General features: G+C 39.8%; 1 protein-coding gene across 4 annotated transcripts in view; it reads right to left on the bottom strand.

Moving 5' to 3' along the window:
* Positions 1 to 25,540, bottom strand: part of ERG (ETS transcription factor ERG) — a 148,162-nt gene that overhangs the window by 86,067 nt on the left and 36,555 nt on the right. For all 4 annotated transcript variants that reach the window (XM_082779292.1, XM_082779295.1, XM_082779291.1 and 1 more), the window contains exon 2: positions 24,495 to 24,582. In XM_082779292.1, the coding sequence (XP_082635418.1) occupies positions 24,495 to 24,533 (39 nt within the window). In that variant the 5' untranslated portion in view covers positions 24,534 to 24,582. The remainder of the gene's footprint in view (positions 1 to 24,494; positions 24,583 to 25,540) is intronic.

Below are 25,540 nucleotides of genomic sequence, written 5' to 3'. Positions count from 1 at the left end.
GAGACAATTGAGCATGCCAGATTTGTTTCTGGCCCTGTAGCTTAAGGAGCTTTGATTGTCCATTCAGAAAATATACTACAGGAAATTAAGGGAGCAGACTGGTCATACAGTTTGAATATAAATGTATAATTTAATATAGTGAGTTCACAGTTTGTGAGCAAGACTGCCTCAATGCATTGATTCAATGTGTGAATTACCTCAAAGAGCATATAAATGTGTAGAAAATATAAACTCTATGTTCATGTACAAATACAGATGAAAAAGACAGTACTTAAAGTTTGAATAACCTGGTTAAAGCTATTCAAGCTGTTTGCCTTATTGTGAAGAACCCAGCTTACCAGTTTATCTTGATACCTCCCTCTGGATGGCTCTACAGTCTCCTGTCTTTAACAACTTAATAAGGACATTTTTTTTCAACAGACTATTTACGCTTAAAAATGATTATTTAATTTCCTTTTATGAAGCTAGCCCCTTAAATTAAAAATATATACTATTATCTAGTAGTAAACTGTGACAACATAAAATGGCCACTAGTGATACAATTCATAACCAATAAAAGAACATACACATAGTTAGAAAATGATAGTGAGGGTTAAATCCTGAGTCCATTGAAGCCAGGGGAGTTTTGTCATCATTTTCTTCAGAGCCTGCACTTCCTCCTAACTACTCACAACCCTTTTCACATTTGATAGGGAACAATTTAAAATGATAAATAGCAGCCAAAATGCAAGTGTGTGTGAGGGGGCAAGATTTGAAAAGCATCCTAAATGTTGAAAGCAAACTTCTTTTGGCAGTTTTGAAATTTTTGGCCTGCAAGGTTAAATCTTACTTTAAGCAGAGAATACATTTCTGCTTGTGCTAGCCATTTGAAAACTTTAAACTAATCACACTGGTTCCCCCTGAAGACAACGCTACCCTCTGCTCCCTGTGCTCCCTATGGAGTCATCTGCTAAGATGCAAAATTCAGGCTGCCTAATTTCGAGAAAGGACAGAGGCCACCAGCCTACCTAACCAACTTTCACTCTGAAAATAGTTATTTCCGTTTATATGACTATATATAGGCTTAAGATATAGTTTCACATAGGGGAAAAAAAAAAAAAAAAAAAAAAAAAAAAAAAGTCTTACATTACACTGAAGAAAAATTTACACAATGAAATACAAACTTTTTCCTCATTTCTTAGTGGCTGAAACTTTATTGCAAAATTCCGGTGTTGCAGTTACATCCGCAATGGTCTGTTTGTGTAGAAATTACTGCAAAATTTCATCTTTGGGACTCAGTACCTATTGATGTTAATAATTTCTGAAAGCTGTACTAAGAGTCATTAAATCTAGGCTTCTGGCTCCATATACCTTGTATGAGACAGTGGATCAATCTTGAAAGGAGGGAAAGTGTTTTTCCTTCCACCCTTCCTTGCTTTCCACCATATACTAAGATTTTCTGTGACCCTGTCGTTTAAACAATTTCCTGGGGAGAGTCAGATATGTGTTTAAATGCCCTGATGTTAAAGAAGGGTGAGCCATCCAGATTTGCTGGGAGAATGTTTTTCTCACCCGTACATGATACAAGAAATGAGGAATTGTTTAAAGGTAGGCCATTTCTCCCAGAAGAAACATTTTTACTTGTGACCAGCCTGGGCCATGGGGCCTATGCTCTGGTGTGGGGTTCCCCCAGCACTGCTTAATGTTCCCCTACTGCCCTGCAAAGGGACCATTGCCTGCCCAACCCCACATCTTCACATCAGGTGTTTGCATCCAGAAATGTGACCTCCAGGAATGTGACATCCAGGAATGAGTTAAGAGTATTGGTCAGAAGCAGCCTTGGGATTTTCCCCCCAAACTGCTCATGCACCGGGCCCTGTGCTGCACTGGTGCTGAGCTCCTTTGCTGGTGCGTGGATGATTTGGGACATATCTGATCTCTGCTGCTTCTCATCTAGGACAGGCAGAGGGACAACCTCTCCAGTAGACTGCCTGCTCTGCCTTTTTGCTATTTTGTGGTTGCATCCAGAAAGCATGAAGATTAGCTAGTACATGAGAAAGCAGACTGGAAGTATATCAGCAGATTGCATTTGACTGTCTTTTCCTGTGATGCATTACCAAGTGGATATTAATAATTGTGAGTTGAAAACGACCCACAAATACCTGTTATGGAGTTTTGTTTTCAAATGTAAATATATAGATTGCATACAGAAGCAATATCATGCCTTTCACGCATCTGAAAGTCAGAGTACCCCAGCCAACAGAGTATTTAAAAATGGATTGCTCGTTTGCTACCTGAAAATGAAAATCAATAAAAATGGATGCTGGCATAAATGAAAGTTATATAATTACAGTCTCTCTTCCTCTTTTTAAGCCCTACTCTTCACATTTTTTCCCCATGCTTATATCATTGAAATATTCCAGGAAACCCTCTCAGAACTTTTCTCTATAAGAGGGAGGAGGACAATACGCAATAGGTTTAAACATGCACATGTGTGAAGCTGATCTTTGTCTCCCATATCCAAGTACAGTGTGAGCCAAAATTGTTTGTCTGTCAGAGAGGAAATAAAGGTTTGAAGTTAAAAGTCACTTACAGAGTGAGACAGAGAAAAGATGCTACCCCCAGTCAAGCCTGACAGATTTTTGGCTCTAGATAGACTTTTCCTGTGTCTGCCATGCCAAAACCAGTAATATTAACTGTGCTGCTGTTATAGCCAGCACTTTCAGAATTGACTTCTCATTAAAATCAATCTCATTCAAAACAATATAAATATTATATATGTAAACCACATGAAAGTATGTAACAGAGGGGCTAGACATTATCTGAACCCCACCCACCAGAAAGGCAGCCTGCTTTGCTCATCAAAATCACCAGAAATATCTAATAAAGCATCTGAAATCACAAGCACACTGTCCAGTTTCCTGGAAAAAATGCTGTCAGACACACACACTCTTCCACACAACTCCACCCATTATGTCATGGTCCTCATTTTTAGTGTATTTTTCAGCACACTTTCTCAGAAAAGCCCAGTTGATATTGTGGGACATTCTGCATCAGCAGGTCCCAGAGTTCGCATTAAACCTGTCTTAGAAATTTTCTAGTTAAAACATGTACTTACAAGATAATGAAAATTTGCATGTCTTAAAGACAAAAAGTGTTACTTTGGAGCTGCTGTTCCATTTTTTCAGTGTGAAATTTCCCTCTGACAAAGAGAGCTGTGTTTGCAACAGTGATGCACAGTGGGCCAGATCCTATGGTTCTGACTCAAGCAAACACTCCAAGATTTTTAGAGGGACATTTGATTGCATGAGAAGGGAGTTTCCTTTAAAAAACACAGGAGTAAACTTTAATTTTATCTGTCCTTAAGCAACGGCAGAAAGCTGTGATTTTTAGCTTTAGGCATCCAAGATGGCCTTGGATTCTTCACCCCTCATTTTTTACCCAACATTTATTTGTTTTTAATTTATTCATCTACCTTGCAGCTCTTTGTCTGTATTACTTCATGAGTTTACCCTCACCACATTCACATGAAGTAGGAAAATACTGTTGCTCCCCTTGTTGCCAGCGAGATGCTGTTTCCCCACTTCACAGCTGGGAACTTGATGCCATGCCCACAGGCACAGGCACTTGGTCATGAGGCAGACAGCTACGTGCAGGCTGCCTGCTCTCCAAGGCAGGATCCGACGTCCTGGCACCTAGCATAAGATGCTGCATCTATTTGAAGATAAATAAACAGAGACCACCTGGGTTATTACCTCTGCCCAGTCTTGAATATAAGGATAAGCCAAGGACAAGACTGTTTTTCTTCCTGTCATCTTGAAGAGAGAAGGGTGCAGGACCTGCACCAAGTACGGTTTATTGGTTTGCAGAAGGTTTGGGGAGATCAGTGAGCAGCTGAGACAAGGAACATGGAAGGACAGTGCTGGTGTTCCCTCTGGACAACATTAGACACTTCCTCTGACAGCAGCTTCAAGATTTACAAGTGGGAAATCAGATGAAAGAGGTTTGCATATCAGCAAAGCTTCAGAGAGTGAAAAATACCCAGACAGAGCACATTTTGCTACGGGCAGAGAAAACAGCAACTCTATAGACACCAGCAAAGCCAAAATGTTAATTTATTCATACTGAGGACCTTGCCTCCCATGACCAATGTCATCAAAAATATTGACATTTTTCAAAACTGTCCCAGTTTTTCAGAAGTGCTGCAGGCTCCAATTACCACTGAATGGTTGCCATGATTTACCCTAGAACTGGCTCCATTTCAGTGACGAGTGAAGTGACTCCTATAAAAATAGTTTGAAAAGCACTCAGGGATTCCTTCACGATAAAAACTGCAGTATAAGTTTAAGTTATTCACCATATGGTGCAAATAGCCAAGAATGTTATGCCTCTTTGTCAGCAAAAAGCAAAATCTGCAAGAGGCACATGAATCCTAGCTAGGAATGATACCATCAACTTAGGTAATAGGCCTGTAAATTTGAACACATTTAAAAGGACCTCATTCTGGGGCAGAGAAAGAGTAAAGATTAGTGTGTATTTAATTTTTAGGCAAAGCCAAAAAAAGACCAAGCATGAAAGCAAAATATTACAACAAATCCCCAAACATATGGGTTTAAAAATACTTTTTAAATTACCTGTAGTCCTACAAGTGTTGACGAAAGAAAAATAGCATACAAAACTGAGTCATGGAACTTTAAAAACTCACAGTCCCATGAGGCTATAAACTGCTTTTTTCCCTCCCACACTTCCATAAACCATAAAAAATTAATTTGCTAATTTGTAAATCCACATTACTGTGGATTGCAGGGATACAATCCCTGGATCTCTCATACTTTTAGCTGGCTGCTAAAAATACCCAACACAGCAGTTTGAAACATATTTGTTTGTTTGTTTGTTTGTTGTTTGTTTGTTTGTTTGTTTGTTTTTCCATCTGATCCAGTGTTATAAAGTTGGCATGCAATTTTTCTTTTCTAAAGAAACTTTTCAAGCCCCTGAGTGCATCTTTTTACTATACAATCAAGAAGCAGCAATGTATGCAAATCCTTTAGTGAGATTATCCTTACCTTAATTTAGCTGCCTGAAAGTTAGATATCTAGGCTAAAATTCTCTCCTAGGTTCATTTGAAATCTACTCTAAAGTGGGATTAAAAACTTTCTGGGTATGCCTCTCTTTCCATAAAGTCTAAAGATAGGCTTAGATCTCAGACAACCAAAGTTGGGTGAGATTAATTGAAACCTCAGTGACATAAAGTAATGAAGAAATGGCATTTAAGTTGGAGAGGGTTTTACTGACCTTATCTACAGGACGTCAGGCAGTCAGACGTCATGGGAGATGGTAAGGCATAAAACACTTCCTACAAAATGAATGCTGCTGGGCAGTAAGTGCTGGCCACATGAGCTCCCTGTTTTGAGTGAATTCAAAGAGCACAGGGATTTCAGTAACATAAGTGAGAACTGGACTTGGCACCATCTGCATGAACTGAAACTAATGGAAACTCTGAAAGAAATGTGTGGCAACTGCCTTCTGTAGTTTCCCAATTGAAGATATATCTGGGAGCATGGAAGAGCTGAGGAAACTGTAAATAGGAATTGGGTCATCCACATTACTATTTTAAATCCAGCTCAGCTGGGGAACAACTAGAATCTGTGCCCAGCAGACAGGTGGTTATTTAGTGATGGTTTTAGTTCATGTCCCAAAAAAAACACATTGACCACACCTCAGGTAACACCCACAGAAGATGTTGGCAGTCTCCTCTGGAAGGAGATGGCTTCCTAGAGGGACAGAGACCAAGCTATTCTCTCATCTTGCAAGTGAGTTTTCAAGGCCATGCCTGATGGTGCTGGTGTATCAAGGAGGATGTTCACCCAGCTTTCTCCTGTTTAGTATCATTGTCCTCAGCAAAAGGTATTGACAGTCCTCAAGGCCTGCAATTCCTTCCCCTTCTCAATCCATATGTGAATACAGATGTCAAGCCCAAGTAGAAACTTTGCAGGATACTAAAACACATTGCAGGGGCTAAAGATAACCCTAAAGTTCACTAAAATCTTTTTTCACACCTCTTGACAATGTGGTCAGATACCTTATGTGTTATAGTTTTGGAAAAAAAATGAGATTTCCTTGACTAGATCTGTTTTAGAGTGGATTTCTGTATGTCACTGAGCACCAAATCTTTTTTCATGCTCTGTTTCCCTACTCCTGAAAACACTGAACTTCTCTCACTTCTTTATATGAGATGAACATTTGTGGCCCCAAGCAACATGGTTTAATTATGGGACTCAGTAAATTATGCTGATGGTTGGACTTGATGATATTGGTCTTCTCCAATCTAAATGATTAGAGGATTCTATGATTTTTCTATGATTTTTGTAGTGTGAGAGATAGTAAATGTAAACCAACTAAAAATATTTTATGAAGGTATCTCAAAAAATACACTGATACTAAACTCTGTATTAAAACCAACAGGAGTAGCAGTACTAACAATGGTTCCTTGGAGAAGACACATATCTATCTCAGTCACCAAACACAGTCACAAGCACAGAGACCCATCACAGTAGCAACAATGGCAGGTTGTGGTAGAAATTACCATCACTGTCATTTGTCAGCAACTGCACCAAGAAGATCACTAGTTGGTCCAGCTGGAATACAAGCGGACCTGAAGCTCAATACTTTCTGCAGAATAACTTTAAGTTATTAAAGAGGATTAGTTGTCATGGGATGCAGGTTTACATTATGTCATAAATTAGAAACTGATAAGATAAGGAGACCAGTTTTCAGCATTAATGCAGCATACTTCAAAAGTATTCAGTATATTTAAACCCAGTGATAGTTATTCAATGGCACATTTTTTCCTACCAACATTATTCTTTCATAAACATTTTCATATTCATTTGTCATAGAATGATGCTTTCTACTTGTCTTGGTGAAACATTGTGTTTCCTTCAGCTTGTCTTGAATATCCCAAAAAATACATAAACATGTATATTAGCCTCAGTCTTATGGGGGCCTCGCTTCCTGTTTTCCAGCTCATTAATAAAAATATGTATTAAACAATGCCAGATTTAGGATGAAATTTGAGACATCCTGCTGCTTATCCTGGGTGCCAAACTGAAAACTGAATGTTTACCATTATCTTGTTATTTTCTCTTTCCTATCCATTTTGAATGGGTGGCTGAATGTCACATTTTATTTATTTTTTTTTTTCTATGACAAGGAGCCTTGAGCTTAAAAAACAACAACAAAAACAAACAAAGAAACAAACAAACAAAAAAAAGCAAACAAAAAAACAAACCACTGTTCATCCAATTGGGTGTGTGTGTGCATTCTAAAAATTCTGGTACAACAAAGACTTCCAATTTTCCTTTAGAAAATACATCCAGTTTGGGTTCTTGTAATTGATGTAGGAGGTCTATTTATAACTTCACCATTGTTTATTCTTGCAACTGCTTAGGTGTTATTTTTGCCCTGCAGTAAGGCTCAGAGGTGCTTCCCAGAGTTGCGTCAGTGTTTGTTTTAAAAAGAGCATACAAAGATGGTCACTCCCAAGTTCTCTGCTTTCCTTGAGTGCCTACATTTTTTGTTGCTAGCAGCTTAGGCACTTCATTCTTCAGGCCTTCCACAGCTCCTGGATTAATCCCATCAGGTCTGGGTAACTTGTTACTATTTAATTTATCAGTTTGTTCCAGCACCTCGCCTGTTGATTCTGGCAATGGAAATAAAATGCTTTAAGGGCGCCTCTGGAGTAGATAACTAAAACAAGTCACATGCATATCCCTGAAAAAAAAATCCCCATTCCTTCAGCCAGAATTACAGACACAGACTGGCTCATGGACACAAGCCATATGAAACCAAACTGGGGATTCAATTGAGCTCTTTCTGCTGTTGAACGTATGGCACCATGTATGGCACCCCGTCAAACCCCTTGTAATCACCACAAAATAGAACCTTTTTTTTTTTTCCCCCTATGGTAAGCCTATATGTGTTGTATTCAGGTAAGGTGAGTGATGGTCTGCTTTTACCTGTGCACGTGCATGTGTGCAGCTGCTGCCCTGAGCACAAGGTGATGTAGCTGGAAGATGAACCTGCCCTGCACCTCAGATGAGCACTTGGTTGCACAGCTACCATCACCATACAGGTATCATCCCAAAAGCTCCTACTTCAGGTACCATTCACACTGGTTCAACTACAAAGCCTTGGGCTTGGTGCAGCAGTTACCCAACAAGGTCTGGTGGCCCAGGCTGACCAGCTGGCCATATGTACCACCTCCTTGCCTGAAGACCAAGGCAACAAGAGCAAATGTCCTCAGGACCCAGCTGCATTCAGGCACCTTCTGCTTTACCCAAAGAGCATCCTGGATGGATGGGGGGTAGCCTCCCGGTGGCCCCCTCGCCCTGCTCCTCCCACAGCACTATTAGCATCGCAATAAGATCTATGTGTGTGCTGTGCTTTCTGAACCCCTGGCCTTTCCAGGGATGGGTCTGTAAAAGCATGATGGAGCTATATTTATGTATCTACCACTATAGCTCACAGAGGGGGCTGTGAGGTGAGCAGTGGAGGGAAGGGAGCAGCACAGCCCTCAGGGTGGCAGCAGCAGGGCAGGAGGAGCTGCTCTTCTCCCCTACCTTGGAGCAAATGCTGACGTTTCTCAGCACCCAAACCTCACTACATTTTTGCTGGCTTCATGCCCAGGCTCTGAGCTAGCAACGGGTGCATGAAAATGACCCTGGTGGAGGGGCAGAGGCCAGGCAAAACCCAGCCACCCACCCTTAGGCTCTGCGAAACTGTGTTTTTGGCTCACTTCCGCCCTGGGCGCATTAAGCTAAAACAGCAAAACAAAGGTGGGGGTGGATCAAGTCTGGGCTGAAGCAAACAAACAGAAACACTTTCTCCAAAGCCTGCCTGAAAGATTTAATATGACCGGGTTTTGGAGGCCATCTATCATTTTCATTTGGCACTATTATAAATCAAATAATCCCTTGATCCAGAGAAGGCACTGACGAGACTCAGTCAGGCCTCCAGAAGGGATGTACTCCTTAAGTTGGAAAGTTGGCAGATGATTTAATTTTGTTAGCAAATTTGACAGTGTCATAGGAATTTTCCAAAATCAAAGAGCCCTTTCATAGGCTCCTCTACCCAATACTCAACCCAGTGTCTAAGAATAACATTCAGCCCTCATTAATTAATGATATCAGCCCGAATAATGTCAAATTGCCTCAGAGACCTTGCTGGGATGGATGAATCACACCCGGCTGGCTCCAAGGCTCTTACTCTGACAAACTGCAGTGTGTGATGATGGGCTGCTTTGCCTTGAAAGCTTTCGCCCACGGCATCCTGACAGCTCTCAGCCTAACCCCCTCCAACGTGTGTGTACAGCGCCAAGGGGAGACTGCGAGGTTAATGGGTATCTGAGATAACATTCAGCTCCTCGACTGTTGAACCCAAATCTGGGCCCAGCAGGTCTGCTGCTGCAACAGAAATGTTATCCAAAATGCTAGCCTTGCTGTTGGTCACAGAGGAATGTCCTCTAGCAACTTGGCCAGACACTCTCTAGTCATTCAGTGAAGCTGCATGTTTGCTTGGTCCCTTTTTCTTCTTCAGGAGGGCACCTTCCTTGCCTGTGGAATGTCACTGAATGGCTACCAAACAGTGTACAAAGCCATTAATGTGACACCAGTGTGTCTCTGCCGTGTACAGAACATTTGCTAGCTTGGTTATCTCTGCTGGGCACTCAGAGCTACACCCTGGCTGTATCAGAAAGGTGTACATTTTGTTTTTCAGCTCTGTTAGGTGGTGCTGCACCTTCTCATGTGCTCTGTACAACAGAACCAAGAACAAACTGCAGACACCCATTGACTTTCGAGATTCATTACAGAACCGAGATCAGACGCAATGGTGAAATGCCACAAAGAAATCTACACCTGAAAGTCTGGATTTTGATGAAACTACAAACTAAGATTTCTCACAAGACCTGCTCCAATGATAATATTGCAACATGGGAAAAGATACACCAGCTGTCTCTATAAATTTACAATTTTACTGAAGCCATAATTATGTATGAAAACATCCAGACTGCTTCCCAAGTGTACTGTACTAATATTGATATAAAAATTGCCTTGTTTCTATTTTCAATTTAATTATAAATCCACTCTCCACATTTTCACGTATCCACATCTTTTGCTTTCTGCTATAGCTGGAAGAGCAGTGATTCCTTATCTATCAGTCATGAGCCTGAGGTTTAGTCACATTTGAACATCACAGTCTTTTTTACGTAAATGTTGCATTCCTGAGGCCTCATGAAAAATTTACAGACCAGAACAACAACCACAGTGTTTAATGCATCTGAATAAATGTTTATTCACAGATGCCCTCCTTTTCCCTGTGTGATGGCCATGGCTGGACAGGCACGCACTCTGCCTCCTGTCCTGGCACACTGCTCTCTCCTCGGCCTCCCTGCTCACGCCATGAGTGGGCTCAGCGCCGCAGCGCTGGGCTGAGCTGAGCTCTATATAAACACCAGCTCAGCATAAACACACGTGTGGCATTTTTTTGTGGGACCCCGGTCACAGAGGCAAAGTGTCAGAGAGACAAAGCTGGGACTCGTCTTTTTGTGCAGCATTTGTTTATACACTGCACACGTTGCGCCCAGTAACATGAAGCCATCAGTTTCAAGTTACAAATATACCATAAATGCCATAAGTAATTTATTTTTCTGCCATGCCTGTGAGAGTAAATTTGGGAATTTAAAAGAAAAAAATCTTATTTGATGCTGATGTATTCTGATTGTTCCTCCGAATATATGTGCTTTTACTACGCATACGCATCATTTTGATGAGCTGGCCAAAGCTCTCAAAGTTTTCAGAGTTTTGATGTTGAGGTGTTTGATGTTGAGGGGTGGGACCTTGAAAAAGGTTCATCTGGCTTCAGAGACCCACTCCACAAATGATTTTCAGTCCAGTAAGACTAATTTGAGAGCAGTTTGAATATGCTATTTACTGTAAGGAATCACAGTGGTTCTACAAGTGATGAGCTTCAGACATGTACGCTTGTGCTCAGAAGAGGCACTGGCAAAGAAGTCTGTGAAAAGCTTTAAAGCTACAAGTACTTATTTTACTAAAACGTTCTGAAAAATTACATTGGTGATTGCATTTTAAAAATCTGGTAACATTAATTTCACCACTGAAATATGATTTCTTTTAAAAGCTTTCCCCTCATGGTCCCTGCCATAGGATCCACCCCAACATCTGGAGAACAGAATCCACGCTAACAGACTAATGCATATGTGGAGGAGTGTGTCTGCTACTTCGCTGCCTCTCAGGACAGACACATTGTCTCTTTTTCCTTCTCTGTGTCCCCTCCTTTTCTTTTCCTTTTTTTTTTTTTTTTTCCCCTTTAATAAGACTACACATGTCTTCCAGCTCTTTGCTGTGAATGTGACCAGTATGTGATATTCCATTGCATCTACGCAGAACGTCTGGCTTAGGTGATACCAAGTGGTTACTGCCCTGGCTTTGAATGCTTGCTAGGTTATTAACCAGCACATCTGGCTCTCTCCCTAGGAGGGTGAGTTCTGCAGTGCCCCAGGAATTTCTTTCATACACCACTTTTATTAGCTTTTCAAAAGAATATGGATTACCACTGGAAAGGAAGACTTAGGTCATTTGCAAGCATATTGGTCCCCTACCTGTTTAACGTGTTTAAAAAGCAGCAGCAACCAAAGCTCATTATTTGATTTTCAGAGTTAATCTTCCTTCATTTTAGGACAATCCTATTGTTCTTGTACTTAAAAAGTCTGCCTGACTGAAAAAAGAAAATGGCTGGTAAATTGTGATAGATAGAATTATTAAAAAATAAAAAATAAATCAAAAAGCCACAAAGATAACTTACAGCTCCCAGAATATTCATTTCTAATCCTACTTTCTCATGGACCCCAGTCCATCATCACAAGAGGGAATGCAAAAGTATTTCATGTTTAATCGAAAGAAAGAAGTGTGTATGTAGCTGCAAAGAGCAAATTTATCTACTTTGCCCACACATGGAAGTTACACAGGACGTGAAGCTAGAATGCAAGAGTTATACTACTACTATAATTTCCCATCTGGACATCCCTATTTCAGCAATGTACATGTGGCCTTTTCTGGTTTTGTTTATGTCACTTCCGAAGCAGTTTAAAGCAACTGGGAAAACTACTTTTGTCTTCTTGCTGAAAAAAACATCCACATGGGGGAGTTACAGAGGTAGCTCTCCAGCACTTTCCTACTACCTGCCCAGTCAAGTCTAATACTGCTCTCCTGAAGCAAACCTGAGAAAAAGCCGCCTGCCTACCTACCTACTCACCTACCTACCTACCGACCTGAACTCCACCTTTCCAGAAGGGGTTTCCCTTTTAACGAGTTACCTGGAATTGCTGTGCACACTTCAAGTGCAGAAAATATTCTCCACACAGAGCTAAGCAAGCACCGGAAAATAAAAATAAAAATAAAAAATGCTGGAACTGTTAATCAATTTCTTTCAAAGCTATTGGAGGCCAGATTTTTGGAAGCTGTCAGCAGTCACCATCTTCCATTGTTCCAAGTGGGAGTTGTTTGGCACTTACAGCTTTCTAAGGGCTGGTACTTCATGTAGGTGTCTAAATGGGAGCTCTGCTCTCAATTAACCTTTTGCAATTGCTTTTGGCAAGACTGACCATCCAGAAATATCGTATTGCAAGAGGAACATGTAACACTCACAGAAACCGTATTTTAAAACTGTGTGCATAAATAGCCCATACTCCTCTAGCCAGGAAAAAGAAACAGCATTCTGTGATTTCCCCAACCAAGGGGGATAGCCAGGCAAAAAGTTCACAAACTTCAGTAAATTCATACAATGAAAACAAAACAAAAATTCCTAATTATGTAAATGAAAACAGTGAATGTTTTCAAGAATGTCACAATCTACTTGGAGATTTCTGCCAAACAGAACAAGAACTTAAGTCCCTCATATAAAATCCTGATTTCTTTAGATCAATATTAAAACAAAAGGGATGCCTAGTCAGAACTCTATGCCACGGATTCTAATGTCATATAAATCAAAAACAAAAGAACATAAAGATCTTCTCACCTCCTCAGGTCTGAATCTTCTGAAAAGCCCACCTTGGCAGCAATAGATTTGGCATTATTCAGTCAGCTCCAGTTTTAAAAATAACCACGATTCATTTGGTCCACTAAAGTTCATGGAAATCCTTAAAGGGATTTTTATTATGCTTGCTTATTAATTTTGTTGTCTTCTTAAGGCTTCCTGTCCTGCAAACAGAGGCACTAGCACAGAGATTCAACTGAGATTGTTTTTCCCCCTCTTCTGCTGCTTTTATTTAACAAAAAAAAAAAAAAAAAAAAAAAAAAAAAAAAAAAAAAGAGAGAGAGAGAGAGGAGGGAGAGAGACATGGTAGAAGTTCCTTACAGGAGTTGGAAGAGGACATCTGCAGGCAATTTAACATGAGGGTTTGCTTCTGTGTCAGCTGGCAACCCCTGGATAACTCTGTCATGTAACCTATATGCTAAAACATGATGTAGGACAACCAGTGATATGGGTAAATACGGCAGCACATCAGTTTTATTTGATTAAGATTTATACTTTTTCAAAGGGAGCAACCCTGACATAAACTATGAAAACAAATACAATCCTGCCGCCAAAAGACTGTACCACCCTGCTTCATCTCAAAAGAACTGATCTTCATCAAACCCACCTTCTGCTGCAGCCCACAAAAGTCCCTCCCTTCCTTCCAGCGGAATTCAAATAGCAAGAGAAAACTTTTTTTTTTTTTTTTTTTCTTTTTCAGCTGAGGAGGGAAAATTCTCCATTCCTTTCATGGAGAAATAACCCTGCATTGAATCAGTAATGATCCAGATTATATTGCTTTACAGGCAATGGCAGCAGAATGGGGAAGAGCTCATGCAAACATGAACCTGAGCCTGATACTTGTGCCTTGGTCCACTGCTTCCAGACAACTTCAAAAAGGTGTTCAGGAACATAGCCTGGTATCTAAAGAGAGCTCTGGAGATAACCCTGTTCACAAAGTTCCCCACTCCATGTGTTTAACTTCCTCCCAATTAGGAGAATCTGGTCAAGTGAGGAATGCTTATTCTTTCTGGTTCCACTTCTGTTCTTGCATCAGATCTTATATATCTTGACATTTATAGCTATGCATTTTAAACTGAGGCACTGATTAGATGCAATTGTTCAAATTACCTTCCTCCCCCTTCCTCTTTGTGTGTGTGCTTTGGTTTGAATTATTAGCAATTTAAAAATCATTCTTGGAGTTAAATGTTTAATGATATAATTGCTTCTGTTACCTAAATTTGTTTAGTTTGTGTTTTATTAGCATGTAATAACTGAAAGTATATTTTCCTCTGTCTGAGTTAATGATGTCTGCTGCAATGGCTCACACGCTGTTAGCCGACTGGCTGCAGTTCTGGGACAATTCAGAGGGAATTGGAAAGATTTTCTGAAGCTGTAACTAAGGAGTAGGCGGCTTCCCTTAGTTTCTGTAATTGAATGAATTTGAACTCTCGGTTGGCCTCCACTTCAAGTTTAATTTTATTTCAATTTTTTTATTCATTGTGAGGTCATTTTGAGTGCCTCTAAGTCTAAATGTTGGGCAGGAAAGCTCTGCTGTCCCAGACCAAGGCACTTGTGCCTGCTAGGTGCCAGCCGTGCAGCACGCTGCTCTGCAGCCCTTGCCCCCAGATTTTCTCCATGGAGGGTTCTGTGGGTGCTCAGGTGAACAGCTTCCTTTGAGAGGAAGCTTGGAGGCTGGGAGGAAAGAAGCTTAACCTGTCTCCTCCTGACAAAGCAGCAAGGACTGCACCCCAAGTGTCTTCAGGCAACACCTGTAGTCCTGCCATACAAATCTCAGCCCTGTACTGACATGCAAAGATACTAATGTTTGGTACGTGGCTGCTCCTGCACAGCCCATCATCTGCTCCCTGCTTTCCAAATGGCTACTACATTTATGTAAAATATCATCTGGATGTCATTATATTGCTTTGGGATTTGGAGCTAGCCTGTTTAAGAAAGGTTTGAGTATACCCCTCGTTCTGTGTTAAATATTAAGGATATGCCACGTAAGGTGAGATTCAGTTCCTCTAATGATGAGCTACCTAAAAGACCTCCTGCACTTAATGTAATTACTCTCTGTGTAAACAGGGGAAAGATAGAGGCTCTTCCCAACGACAATCCACCCCTTCCTAACAAAGGTGTTTCCCTGTTCTCTAAAGAGGTTACCTGCTTAAACTAAATACCATGCAAAATCAGTTAAGTTAGGCTAGCATATTGTCCATCCTCAGGCTCTACCTGCTCATTTTTCATTTCAACGTTTTCCCATCTTATTCTATTTTTCCTCCCCACAGGGCATAAAGCAAGTGGTACCATTTGCAAGGCCAGGCTCTCTGACCAAGCAGTAAACACAAAACACACGGGTTAAAAGGGTTACAAGTTTGGGAACTAAACACCCTCTCCCATTCCCAGCTGTTTCTCTGGAGGATGTAGCAACAGAGCCTAGTGCACAGATGTGTTCAGATTTCTAGTGTTCAGATTTCTACTGCAGTCAGGTTACCATTGATTTAAGCCAATGCACCCTCATTTGCTCTTTATAACACCTATCAGAGAAGCGTACTCAGTGCTCAACACAAGAGCTGGCTGTGCTGGACACAAGAATTCTCACGTTTGCAGGATTCCTCACAAGTTATTCACAACTGTGACATCTGCCAGGTTTCTGGGTTCCTGGAAAATCTATATATGTGACCAAGGCCGTATGGACAAATAATTATGTAAGCTCATCTGAGAAGGCTCTTGGCACACTGCTGATTTATCTACCTCCTTCCGAGCACTACTTTACTCTATTAGAAATAGCAGATTATAGTGTCCTACTAAACATTATGCAAGGAGGTGATAACTGCCAGCAAATTTAACTTTGATCCAAGGTAATCACTGGCAATATGAAATGTACAATGCACATGCCAAACTCTCTTTCCAAGGCTCAGCATCAGAAGAAAGTGATCTCTTTTTTGTCAAATAAATAAATAAATAATAAATAAAACACTGTAAATAACAGAAGCACTGGCCTAGGGATATAAGGTAAAACTCACCCACATTACCTACAGACAACATTTGGGTTTTACAGGCTACGAGGCAGCCCAAAGCTTACAGCTGTATTTCTGAGCTTAATCTGGTAGCAAAGGAAGCACTCTGTAGTTCCTCTTGGGTACAGAGTTCACTGGCAAGATGGATGTGGGATTTTAGGGGAAAACACTGGCCCTATCTAACTTTCTATTCCTCTAGGGCAAGAAGGGCAGCACGCACATTTTTGATAAATAAACAAAATTGCCCCAAGAATACACTGAAGGTAGAGAATCAGTTTCCCTTTCTAAGGAAACACACCTAGAAGTACCCAAATACCAGCTACTGGTTTGAGCCAGAGAAGAAATACTTTTCACAATGAGACTTTGAACAGGCTTTGGAAAGAATGCTGAGAGTCCGAAAATGTCATACAGAATAATGGGCAAAGAATTAAGGCAAACGATAAAATAGCAAGTTGGTGGAATGTATCTAATCAAATACCCATAACTGTTTATGAGGTAATGTCTGTATTAATAATCTTAAGAAGGAGATTGAACAACACATCAGTGAAAGATATTGCACGCTAAAGTCAACTCTGGGATAGCATTGAGACTAGTGAAATAATCTAAAAGGGTATTGAGATTAGAATGGGGGTAGGAAATAAAGAAATGAGATTTCAGATATAAGGAGGATGTTTTTCAGTATAAGATCCCCCAAAATGTCGACAAACACAAAGAGAAAGAGAAAGAGAGAAGAGGGGGAGAAAAAAAGAGAGAAGAGGCTAATTTCTGAGCAGTGTGTGCAGAGGAAGCACATCCCTGAGTTCAGAAGCAGCCCCTGTCCATGGGCTGCTGGAGCAACAGCCCTTGGGGGATGCCTATCAATTCTAGGAAGTGTTACCAAAAGGATAACAACGTGGTGATTCATGACCAAGCAACAAGTAGGGCTGGAAGCAGAGCTGGATGCAGCTGCAGTGGTGATGGGGGAAGGCTGCCTGGCCCCTGTCACCCAAACCAGACTGTGACCAGAACTAACATAGACAGGCTGTGTAATGCTTGGTAACCTCCCCTGAGCATTCCTTTAAATCTCCCTCTTCAAGAAGGTGAGGAGGAGTCAAAGCAGTGTGAAATTAAAGGAGTTGGGATCTGAACAGAGCAGATACACAAAGGCTGTTTGAAGAAAGAATCAGTGTGGCTAAATATGAGGAAATACTTTGTGATAATGAGCCTCTGAAGAAAATCTCTGAAGAAAAGTTAAAGATGATCCACTGCTTGTGATATTTATGGCCAGGTCAAGGCAAAACACAAATTCAATGTACATTAAATAGTAACTTCTGACTCGCTAAGAGATAATCTCTAATCATCTGCAGCATTTGCACTGTATATTTGTGCAAGGATAGCCCTGGGCAGGTGGTTCCTGTAACTACTTGTCAAGGAAGAAGAAGACTGTTGTGGCAGCCTTTTGGAGTCCCAGGCTGCCCAAGCATGATGTTGGTGGAGCTCCCCAAGGCTGACCCTCTCACATCCCTCCCCTCCAGCTCTCTAGCTACAGAGTTATGAGACACAGCACAGTCACTTGAGCTAATGGAGCTGATGGCCCAATCTGCTGGGATGGCCAGGAAAGGAAGAGACACCTCCCTTCACAGTGGACTTGAAAAAGATTTACAGGCAGCAAAACAAGCCTGCAATCTGGAAGTCCTCAGTCCTGCCTCAGGCTTTAGAGGGGAGGAACAGAAAAGACCTCAGTCTTCCCTCCTGTTTTCCCCCAAGCCCATCTCTATTTGTCCCTATCTCAGATTGTCTGGTCCATCCTTCCCCACTTCTCATATCTTCTCCCCACTCTCAGCTTGCCATCCTAGCCCTAGTTTCTATGACCATCCATTTTACTATTTCTACCCATCTGCAGTAGAAATGTCCAAACTTTTAACTGGCTGGCAGACTGTAGAAGTGAGATTTGAATACATCTGATTCCACATACCAAAGGGTTAGTGTAAAACACTGCATTGAAAATGCATTTGGTACTCTTTAGTTTGCTCTTTCCTGCTTATGAAAAAGATAAATTTTGTTTAAAAATGGCCTCACTTAAGGAATTATCCATGCCATTAGTCCCCAGAACAATAGAGATTAAAGTCTCTAGACCATCCCCTATCAAAATAACATACTTTTCTTTGAACATGTCATTAACACTGTTTTCCATCTGGCTGTTGGCAGCAGTTTTGGATTTGCTCTGAATTGCTGAAAGTTCATCAATTACAGTACACAGAAGCCATTATCTCTCTTTTCCTTTAGCAAGGAGGTTTTTGCTCAGGCAGAAAGAAGGAGGTCGAGTTCAAGAGAAAAAGAAAAAAGAATTTACCAATGCAAGCTTTATGGCAATCATTCATTTACAGTCCAGAATTCAAAATTTCTGGGAACTAAATCACAATTTCTTCATACAAGTTGCTTTTAGTGTTCAAATACAGTAGTGATTCTGGCACTCTTACATGAAACCGATGTATGCAGACAGAGGATGGAAACAACATACTAGACTTTAAGCCTGGCAGTTTGGGGGCTCAGTGAATGAGTGCTGGTGCAGAGGAGCGTTACCCACATTCATGATAAACTCAGTTGCTTTATTTTATGAGAACCCAAATTAAGCCATGGCTATCATTCAAGCAAGATTTAACAACTATGATCCAGCTAGCATAATTATTAAGAATCATAGTGAAATTGAGTGTTGTTATCCTGCCACTAAAAAATAAAATAAATTAATTAAATAAATAGATAGATAAATAAATAAATAAATAATTGGAAGAGCTTTTAAAGTTCCATGAGAATAATGAATGAAGTACACAGTGAGGGATAAGCAAAGGGGATGGGACTTACAGCTACTCAGCAATGGCAGATTCATGGACAGCTGATAGGGATGCTTTTTCACATCTGTCACTGAGGGACATTTGTAACCCACAAAATGAGAGCCTGCATGCAGCAGTCATCCTGAAGCATCTGTCAGGCAACAAGTTTGCAGCCTAGATAAGCCACAGTAGCCTGTTCACCTCTGTACACTAGGGCTAAACACACCTTCTTACAGCTAGAGGCCATGGCAGGCAATTCATCCATGGGATCATCACTGATTCATACCTATAGGAGGTTTGGCTTATTAGCCAAGAGCCATCAGTCCATATTATTTTGGAAAGAGTGGGAGTATGTTATCAAACTGACTCCAGTGGTGACATGCCACGATACAGTAGTATGACATATTCCACATGCATTGCCTACTCAGTTATGTTGCAATGTGTCTGCCATTAGCTTACTACACATGCAACTTTGGGCAAATCTCTTTGTATCTTTGGCTCAAGACTCCATGCTCTCACCCTTGGTTGAGTTGCCCAAATATCATTTTATAATCAAAGAAAGAATTGCTTGAGTAATGTAATGAATCCACAAAGACTAGACTCTTAGCTTAGTCAAAGAGAGGTGGGAGGAAAAAGCCTGGCCTTTATGAGTCAGTAAATAAGGATAATGGTAATTTTATCCTCCTTCCCTTCTTGTCCCCATTGCCTATTTGGTCAGCAATTGTATTGTGCATACAAAACTCCCAGCATAACAACATCTTGGATGCTATTTAAAGACTCCACAATTCCAGGAAAAAGAACAGATTATATCAGACCAAGAATATGTTCCTTAATTAATAATACCTGTGAAACAAATTTGATTTAACCATAACACAACAAATTAAGCACATCAAGCAGCATCTCTACACTGCCACAACTTACAATCCAACACGCTCTTTGGCAAATAAAGGAGTTCTGGGACTAGGTTTTGTAATACTTCCAATGACAATACGGGTTGCTGTACATGGAAATATGCATGTGCCACCTAATCTGTAGCCCAGGCACATAAGTGCTAAACTCAGGAGTAATTTTCAGAAACAGTTATGAAGTAATTGTTTTATTTCTTCTGAGAAATCAGATATTTTATTTTTTTTCATTGTAGTATTACATGCAGCTTTCAGATTTGGTAAGCACAATTTAAAAGATTCAGAGGCAACAACTTCTAATTACATCCACAAAAAAAAAAAAAAAAAAAAAAAAAAAGGGGGGGGAGAGATTGTGCAGATACAGTCTAGATGAATTTGGCTCCAAGTGTTTGATGTTGTCCTTGATTAAGCTACATAGGACATAAACAGTCCCCTTTTCTCAAGTTTTACAAAGCAAATGCAGTCTATACAATCCACTAGCATTTTCTGTTCTGGTTGCCATTCACCTGTCTCTGCCTTTATCCCAAATATCAAAATCCCAGATCAGCAAGAAATGGAAAAACTGGACCACATGAATATAGGCAGACCATATCTTCTGTTGGCATAAATCATCACTGCTTCAGTGAATTACACTCATTTGCTCCAGGGTCAACTCCGTTCCTGACAAATGCAGTACTTGCCTATATAGCAGTACCTTGGACTCTTCCTTTCCCAGTGAGGACCAGTTCAATAAAATCTCTATCAGTGATGTCAGAATTTAACTAAAGCCAAATAAGCATTTGGTCTTTGCAAATGAGGCTGCTGAAAGCAGAATTTAACCCTTAAAAACAAACAAAAAAGTTTTATCGAAGAGTCAGCATTCACAAAACTTACATCATTAAAAACAAAACATGCAAATCCAATGTAGCACTCACACAGTGTTTCTATGGTTACTGTTATAAGAATTACAATTTAATGAATAGCAGAAAAAAAAATCACATTGAAAAGCATGTGTAAAGGACAATTAGTCTTGCCCATTCAAAGAGACAATCTAGCCGCTGACTTCTTGAAAACATCTCTAACCTTCCTTTTGAGTTTGATGAGATATAACTCTTGTTAAGACGTTCTATTTAATGCCAGTGTAAGCAGCTAGATCTTTATGTAGCTTCCAAATTACTAACCCAAAGCAACATAGTTCAGACTGACAAGCAAAGGCTCAACTTCCTGGTGAAAACTGTATTCAGCACTTCCATGCAGCACCCCATTTAGAAAGATAGTAAAAATTGTGTTTTTTCTAGAAGTGACACTTAGCATACATAGGAGACCTATTTTTGCTGTGTTTGAAAATTTCTATTGGTGACAGAAGGACCTTGATCCCCTGACAGCACAGACAAAAACCTTCCTTAAGATTATGCTTAACATCAAACATTTTATAGCTCCCAGTTAAAATGCCAGACCATTTCAGAGGTGAGGACAGAGCTAGTTGCAAACAGTCCTCTCTGCAAACTCCTCTCCGATTTCCAGACTCATTAGAGAAAAAGTGTTCTGGAAGAGTGATACAATACACAAACCTTGGTATAAACCTGCACACCTCATAGCCAAGCCCCCTCAAACACAAAAAAAAACCTGAACAAATGACTTTCCAAAAACAATCTGTTCATTCTGATTACAGATACCAGAAAGAATCTGTCTTGTTTTAAATAAAATAAAACCTTGTTTTCTTAACAGTTTGCCATTAATCCATACTAATGGTACTATTTTAAGACTTTAGCAATAGGAGTAGCAAACCTTTTTAAACTAAGGTGCTGATACCACAAACCATTGAATACATCCTCATCTTACTAATGCAAGTAGTATTACTGATTTCAGCTCACTCAGAAGCAATAGATATATGTGCTTGAAGACCAGGGTCAAAATTCCCCATATTTTGCTGTACTGGAACTAAGGGTCTGAACATATACATTCTTTTTCCTGTCCACATTAAATGTTTCTGTCCCTTATGCCTGGGTAAACACAAGCCTGTGACCCAGGCAATACTACATATTAGAAAGCAGCAGGAGCATGGACTCACCATATCAATTATGAATGGTTCATTTAAGCTGAAAAATGTAAAGCTTAATCTTTAGTAGCCATGGAATGAAGCTGCCCAAACAAAATGAGGACACACATTAAGATTTTCAAAACATTCCCAAAATTGGACAGGCTCTGCCTAGGCATTGGAATCAGGTTCATGTAATTTCTCATTCTGAAACGGAGCACGAGAGCTGTGAGATTGGTTGCATTTCCTTCTGGTAGAGCAAAAGGCTGTTTTCAAAATAGCACACATGAGAATTCACATAATGCAAATGAAATCATCCTTGCTGGAAAAAAAAAAAAAAAAAAAAAAAAAAGATGTCTCTGAATATTCATATTGCCATATTCATTTATACATGTATTTCACATTCATTTTCTGCACATGTTCAGGCAGAAAAATTAAAAATTAAAATCTGTCAAATCTTAATAATTCTGACATTTCCTAAAAAGTGATTTTTAAAGTTACAGCTCTAAATGTGCATGGCTGAGGCTGCATCTGCTTATTCAAGAAGAAAAAAAAATAGAATACCATATGACTTACCTGATGGAGTATAGTTAAACAAAACCATATCAAGGATGACTGTAATGAACTCAGTGTGTCCCTTCTACAACACTACAGCAATTAGAGGTGGAAAAGACCATCACAGCAAATAGTCTTTCCCATGGCTCATGTACATTACTTTCTCATGGCTTACTTTTAAGAACATATTTACACCCACTTTTAAAGTCTAAACGAACAGCATCCATGGCAGCTTTCTGAAGAATGTGTTTGGACCAAAGCAGACCCTAATTACATAAACAGAAATGTGAAGGATTTAAGGTTTATTTGGCTAGTTGTCCTCTCCCAAACACAATATTAAAGTAAGTGCCTTCCTCTCACCCCTTCTCAGCATAGCAACTACTTGTGTGTGCTATTCTGCTGAAAATAGACTGCTGCAGGTTCCCTTGAACACAGAATCATTACAGAGATTTCTGTGCAGCTCTCTTTTACTTGCCATAAAAAGAAGCATACATATCCAGCCTTGTTCACTCAGATTCTAACTCCCATGGTAGAAAAAAATAAAATAAAATAAAAATGCTTCAGATACAGATTTTGGCAGAAAGCAAGAAACTGAGTTCTTCTTAATGTTATTTCTGGCACTGTGGAAACTTAGAAAGCATGAAGAGGTACTAAATCCCCATAAAATTTCTGAATTCTTACTGGTCAAAATCTGAAATCCAGGTGACAAGACATGCTAAGGGGAGAGACTGCTTGTGGTGGGGGTTTTTCCTGCTCTTTCCATAAAAACAGTCCAGTGCCAGAAGACAGTGAATATGTTGGGTTTTGGAAAATTTGGAGACAGGGAAGGGATGAGCTCTCCTACCACTGTCTGTCACCCTAGTATCTGAGCACAATCCAGAAATGCTGTAGGGAGTTATATAGAGAGGCTCTTTCATTCAATACCCTTCTACAGGAAAAGTGAGCTATTTAAAATAATATTTCATTTTTATTCAGTTAAAAATAAGTTGAAAAATGAAGCTTTTCTATAGAAAGCTGCTGACTGGTGGATAGTGGCTAACTGAGAAGAAACTCCATAAAAGAAGCTGCAGAAAAAGTAGCTTCAAGGAAAGACAGACAGAGAAACAGAAAGGCAGATAGAAAGAATAAAAGAAACCTTTTCACTCTCAGCTTGATTAGAATGGCTGATCTATCCCTTTGATTACAGCAATCTCATTACACCAGCAGTACTTTGACATGGCAGAGCCATGTGAATGATAAATGTACAGTTTCATCGCATTTTTATATGTATAAAAATAAGGGTCAGCTGGATTTTCCCACCTAAGACACTGCTATATGAGTGTCTTTTTACTTCTGGAAAAGAATTGCTGTTCGACTCTAGAAGCAGTCAGCCAACCATTTCCAAACAAAACCTCTAGACAATAAAATACTAAAGCAGAGCTGGAGCATCCCAATAACCAGCCAGTTTCTGAGGCTCAGGTGCTGTTTACAGGCAATACTCAGATATGTCTTATTCATAGCAGTACACCAACTGCTATGTCTAGCAGGTTCCTATTCTTCCGTGACAGAAGGATAAAAAGAACATAGAACAATAGTAATACTAATAATAGTAAAAAAGGAGTGAAAACAAATACAATGTCTTCTGAAATGTAGCAAAACAATGCTGTTTTTAAGACTATAGCACAATCCAGTGTCCTTTGATTTACACAAAACTAGGCACTGAGTCTTTTCAAAGGAATGTTTGTTTGGCTTTGAATTTTTGCATTATGTTTATTTTTCTTCTTCAGCAAATGTTTGCCACTGGTTTTCATGGTGCAGAACTGGAGATATATATATTCAGTATTTTCCAACTACGTGTTTTTTTGTCAAGCATAACAAATATTAGGGGATGATCAAGGGCTTTTAGTCATAGAAAGATTTACCCTCAAAATATCCACACACATCAGAACAGGTGTCAGCAACAAAGAATGCATGACTGACTCATACAAATAACATACAAATATCAAGAAATAGAAGAGCCAGTGCTGTACAGTAGGACAATTTATAAATATACAAGAAGACCTGCATTACGTATACATATTTTTAAATTTTATCGCTCTCATAACATCTGAGGACTCACAGTAAACAGGAAACTAACCTTGATGTGAGCTGCTGGATCTGGGACAGTCTGAATCATGTCCTTTAACAGGCCAACGTGTTTACCAGAAGCTCAGATTCCAAGGCAGCTGCATAACCAAAGAAACAAAAGTCATATGATTATATTTTAAAAGTTTATTTTCAACAGAAATCTCTTATCTTTTTATAGACAGATAAGCACCTTTCCTTCCCCAGACTTCCTTGAAAACCAGTACAAGCTGAAGCCCTAAGACAGTTCTATTTCTGTGTAGTCTGCTAGGATATATTTCAGATAGGAGAAAACAGTCAGCCCTGAAATTCTCATAGAAAATTGGTCTTTATCTGTAATGGAGGATTTTCCTGAAATAAGAGCTCTGGGATGTGCTCTACACTGCACAGCCCTATTAATCATCAGAGATATCAGGGATTTCCACTATCTCTTCTTCCCAATTTAGAAACATATACAGCAGGACTGGGACAGATCTGGGGCTGATATAATAAGCAAGCATCATTTCATTGAAGTTGTGCCCATTTACAATAGCTGCAAATCTGGACCAGCCACTCAATTAACAGTGCTTCAGAGCATGGATCTTCTGGGATCCTTTATCCATGTCCAGTAATAAAGCACAGAGGGGTTACAACAGGCGCGAGGCATTTCTCTACTTGCGCAGGGGGTGAGGAACCACTAAAAAAATTTAAAATAATAAAAATATATAATTTGAGTAATCTAAAGTACTGCTTGGTAGCTAGAACATCAGTTAAGTATTAATAAATTGGGATCAATAAGTCAGGAAACTAGAAAAAATATGGAAAAATATAGGAACATGAATGTCATTTAAAGTAGTATCTTTTTCTCTGTTTTCCCTAGAAGCCTGGAAATTCCCATTTCTCGTGCAAGAGGTTTCTTTTTGCCCATGATCCTGAACTTTTTTCATCTTTTAAAGTGGTAAGGCACGATAAGAAAAAAAAAATCTTCTTCTTAATCAGTATCATCTTTTTTATTTCATTATCTGTTCTTAGATCTACACTAATTTGCAGATCAAACTGCAGATAGGCTTTATCTATTTT

This window comes from Aythya marila, assembly GCF_965140915.1.
Source record: "Aythya marila genome assembly, chromosome: 1".
NCBI classification, from domain to species: domain Eukaryota; kingdom Metazoa; phylum Chordata; class Aves; order Anseriformes; family Anatidae; genus Aythya; species Aythya marila.
The sequence above is the reverse complement of the archived record's forward strand: the minus strand, read 5'-3'. Positions and strand labels throughout refer to the sequence as shown.